Raw genomic sequence first — 4,338 nt, 5'->3', positions numbered from 1 at the left:
GGGGGCCGGCACAGCAGCCAGTGCACCCCCCGCTCGGAGATTCAATTTCAAATACCCCTTAGGAATGTTAAACCTAACTGCGTAAAACCAGCGTTCAGGCATTGCGTGCGTAACAAGCTCCAGCAATAAATAAATTAATGGATTTGTTGGACCGAGCGATATAACCTGTTTGGATTCCAGTTTGTCATTGTGGTATTTGCTGTCCAGAGCCTTGTGCTGTCTCCTGTCACGAAAGCTTGTGATGGCAGTAAAACTGGCAGAGGGGAAGACGGTCAAAGGACGGAGCACTTCACCTTTTGAGTCCAATTTGAAGTATCCAGAGATCACTAAAACACCTGCTGTTTCAGAAAACACCTTCCAAGGCTGTTCTCATCAGCCCTCAGTTGGGATAGACATTGAATAGACTTGTCACTTAGCTGTCATCCGAGAAATGTTCACAGTCTTATCAGTCCTGCTTGTATTAAAGATCATGTAGAAGTGAGAGTATCCCTTTAAATGAGACTTTTTTTCTGTTTTCATTTTTCTCCTGGGCCTCTCATGTGATGCTGTTTCCTCTTTTTGATGTGTTTTCATTTGTAGCTCAGAGTCTGTTACTGAGTGCTTTTGCTTTTCAGTCCTGAAAATACTACACCCGCGTTTAAAATGCCCCTTAGTAACTGGCTGACTTTCATGTATGTTCAGCTGAAACACAGTGTTACGGGATGAGGACCTTAGTTATTAGCAGGTTCCCAATTAAAAGTATCACTGAGCAAATAAAAAGTCAGAGATCAGAACTCTTGAGTTGTTTGTATAGGACAATTTCCAATATAATAAATTTTAAGAAGGGCAGCTGACTTGAAAGATTAATTATATCCCATGGATTCTTGTAGACGATCCCCATCTGGCAGAACAAACCCCATGGCTCAGCACGCAGCGTTGTCAGGAGGATCGGGTCAAACCTCCCTTTAAAACCCTGTCCCAGAGCAACCTTTGAGGTAAGCGGACTCGTAAGGGAATTGGTGATCGCGTATGGTAAGCTGCCGCTCTAGAGCAAGGCACGGCACTGTCACGAGATGCTGTTCTGTCAACCACGTGTGTCTGCAGGGTTGTGTTCACAAACATCCTGTAGCTGTATAGCTAATGTTAAGATTTTTTTTTTTCTTTATTCTTTTTTTTTGAAATTCTGTTCTTGTAAGTGACCGTTGGCAACTTGAGGAAAATACCTCCTAAAACAGTGTCTGTGGACGGGGTTAGCAAGCTCGAGGAGACAGAAACAAGGAGTTGCTGAACCAGTGCTTCATTGTGTGACCTCCAGCAAGCCACATGCCCTCTGGGGCTGTGTTTCCTAAACAGTAAAACAGGGTTTATGGAAATGCTTACGTCACTGTTTCAGCTCAAGGACAGCGCTGGGACTTGTACTGGCAAAGTGTTGCGTGTGGCCTTGGCAGCTGTATCAAGTATCCCTTCGCCGCGTGCTGTTCGGTCTCGCAGAGCACAGTAACACACCAGCACACCCAAGAACACGTGCAGAAGCCGACACACAGAAGTGCTACGTTTCCATAAGCCAAATGGTGTTGCTGTCACACGTCTGACAGATGCAGCTACCGACCTGGTGCAGAGGAGAAGTGCTGTACTGGCTGTCACAGCCTATCTGGGACGGCTTCAGGAAACAGGACCACCGTTTCCTTAATATCATTTTCTTCTTTTTAGGTTCTACCAAATGTTTCAGACCTCTATTTAAATGACGTTCCTCCAGTCCCCACCTTGGCAGACATTGTGTGGATAGCAGCAGATGATGAAGAAACATATGCCAGAGTCAGGTTGGTTTCCTCTTTGTGCCTGCAATACTTATTGTTATATGCTGGTTCATTTTGCACAGCATAGGCCAAACATCGATCAAATCATCACAACTTCCAGTCCTCTTGAAGTCTGACATGGTGCCTGTTGAAAGACATTTTTCCCAAGAGACAGGGAAGAAAAAAAAATGGGACAAAGGACCCTGGGAGGAATTCCTGTAGGAAGTGGTAAGAGCCTGTGCCATGCCGTACTTTACTCACTGAAGGATCTGTGCAGAGTAACCCCCCAGGTCTGTGGTATTTTCTGGTTAGAAAGTTGGGAGAGTTGAGTTCTCCCGGGATTGGAACATTCTGGCCCCAGGAGTTTGGTTCTGGTCAGTTGAACTTTTGTCCTTAAAGCAGGGCACAAGTAATAGGTATCTTGTGAAAGACAAAATGGACTTTGAAATCAAGAGGCAAAAGTCAGTGGGTCGGTGACGTTTCCCATGTGCGCCCAGTGCGCTGCTCGGCATGGAGACACAGTTACCAGGAGAGAAATGACTTGAAACCACGTGAGCATGCCCAGACTGGTGTCCCTGTGTGCTCTCACATCTCGTGCCGTTGGTTCATGCGTTGTGACAGGCTTTCTGTTCCTTGTAAGGCAGAGAGCGCACATACAGCAGCACAGCACACCTGTATGGTGACATACAGTGGTACCTGTAGCATAGTGACGCAGAGGCTTAATTCACGGTGCTGAAGTCTTCTGAGGTGGAGGCAGAGCGTTGCTCAGTGTTGTCACAGAGGGGTCTGGACCTTGTAAATGACCAACAGGTTTTTGTCCTGTAGAAGTGACACTCGCCCGCTGAAGCACAAGTGGAAGCCGAGTCCCTTCACCGTTATACAGCGAAACGCTTCGGTCCCCAACCTGAGGAAGCAGGAGGAGAAACTGCTCGCCTTGAAGAAACCCGGTTTACCAGCACTGAGCCGAACAACAGAGCTCCAGGATGAGCTGAGTCACCTTCGGAGTCAGATAGCTAAAATAGTCGCTGCAGAATCAGGTAGGAATATAATGAGCTTTTCTTCATTGAACAAGAATGGCTGAGTTAGCGAACCATGTTATTTCCTCCATAGAGACCAGACTTGCGTGGTGTTTTTCTGGCAGAGCTGTGGCTCCCACTGGTGGGATGCCACCTTTGGTGTCAGCTCAGTGCTGGTTCTCTGTTTGGATATTTGCATCTGTTTCGTTGGAGGATTCCAGCTTGTTTTTAAGAAATCAAGTGCCGCTTTGTGACTGCATTTGATCTGGAGGCCGACTCATCTCCAGCACCTTGTTTCATGAAAACATTTGGTGTACTCTTGCCATTTCTGCTCCAAGTCAGCAATGAGTGCGAGGGTTATGCCTTGATTTGGGTGGGAGTGAGATGTTAGTGTTTGTTTCTGTTGTGAAAATGACAGCGCCATTTCTGTAGCAAATAAGGTATTTGGGGGAAAAGCTTAGCTGAACTGATTTATTTCTTTATTTTAGTAAAATTGTATGCAGTTAAAAGCCATGTTTTAGCCACAAAGCTGAACTGTGAGGAAAGACTTTTTACTTCTCTTCCTTTCATGGCTTTTCCTGTATACTCATCTCTGAAAATATGATGATGTTTGGTAGGATCCAAATGCAAGTGGTTCTACAAGTCTTACTGCAACAGTGGCTGGTTTAGAGTATGGAAACTAGTAAGATAGAACTACCTTGGTATCTGTTTACGGAGTATTCAGCAGGCTGAGTTGTTGATCTCCCAACTCAGAAAACATTGAACGGTTTTGCAAACTACAGGAATTTAGTCCTTCTTGAAAACAGTTTTTCTTAAAAGCTGCATTTCTTTTATGCAGAATACTTTTGCCAATAACCATGGTGACAGCTGTGTTATGGCTGCTTTCCAGAGGAGAAGAAGGACCTATAATTCTTGCCATTACTTATGAAAAAAAAAAAAAGAGGATTGTGCCACACTTGAGATGATGTCAGGCGGGTTAATTCCTGTTTATGATGGGGAATAGTGGCTGATGAAACCTTCCTTATCCTACATCTGAAAGCAAATATGTTTTTTAATTCCCAGATTGCTACTTTGCGCTGCACTGCATAGTGCGTGCAGGAGACTAAATTTGTCATGAACTGCAAAAGACAGCGTGGTCGTCTGATTATTGTAGCCCCAAGGGACTTGCAGCTTTAGTGACTGCTTATATTTAGTCCAGCTATCCAGGAGCCATAAACACATTTGAACATGAAACAGACTTGTGGTGTTTGATTTAGTTGAAATGCTGGTTTCTACATGAGAGATTTGGGGTTCTGTTTCAGTTCTCTGTGATGGTCAATGGACTCTTAAGAATCTACTTGATAGCAATAGTGTAAATATATATGCCACCACATGAGAATATATGGGGTGTTTTTAGCGTGCAAAGTTGTATTTAGATGAGATTGGGTATTTCTGATGATGCATGCACACTTGGAGAGTGCCCATCTCCTTGTGCTGGTGTTTCTTGTCACCTTTGGTCCTGTCACAGTACACGAGATCCCGTACCCCACTTGCCTCGACTCTTACAG

The 4,338-nt window shown here is 44.8% G+C and overlaps 1 protein-coding gene across 1 annotated transcript in view; it reads left to right on the top strand.

The window, feature by feature from the left end:
- Nucleotides 1-869: 869 nt before the first annotated feature.
- MTFR1L (mitochondrial fission regulator 1-like) overlaps nucleotides 870-4,338 on the top strand; it is a gene marked incomplete at its 5' end in the record, with an annotated part of 9,914 nt that continues 6,445 nt past the window's right edge. The window contains 3 exons of the mRNA XM_009704320.1: nucleotides 870-974; nucleotides 1,690-1,799; nucleotides 2,601-2,812. Coding sequence (XP_009702622.1) covers nucleotides 870-974; nucleotides 1,690-1,799; nucleotides 2,601-2,812 — 427 coding nt within the window. The remainder of the gene's footprint in view (nucleotides 975-1,689; nucleotides 1,800-2,600; nucleotides 2,813-4,338) is intronic.

The sequence above is a fragment of the Cariama cristata genome, unplaced genomic scaffold (genome assembly GCF_000690535.1).
Source record: "Cariama cristata isolate BGI_N322 unplaced genomic scaffold, ASM69053v1 scaffold11797, whole genome shotgun sequence".
Taxonomy (NCBI): Eukaryota; Metazoa; Chordata; class Aves; order Cariamiformes; family Cariamidae; genus Cariama; species Cariama cristata.
This window is presented reverse-complemented; position numbering and strand designations above follow the sequence as displayed.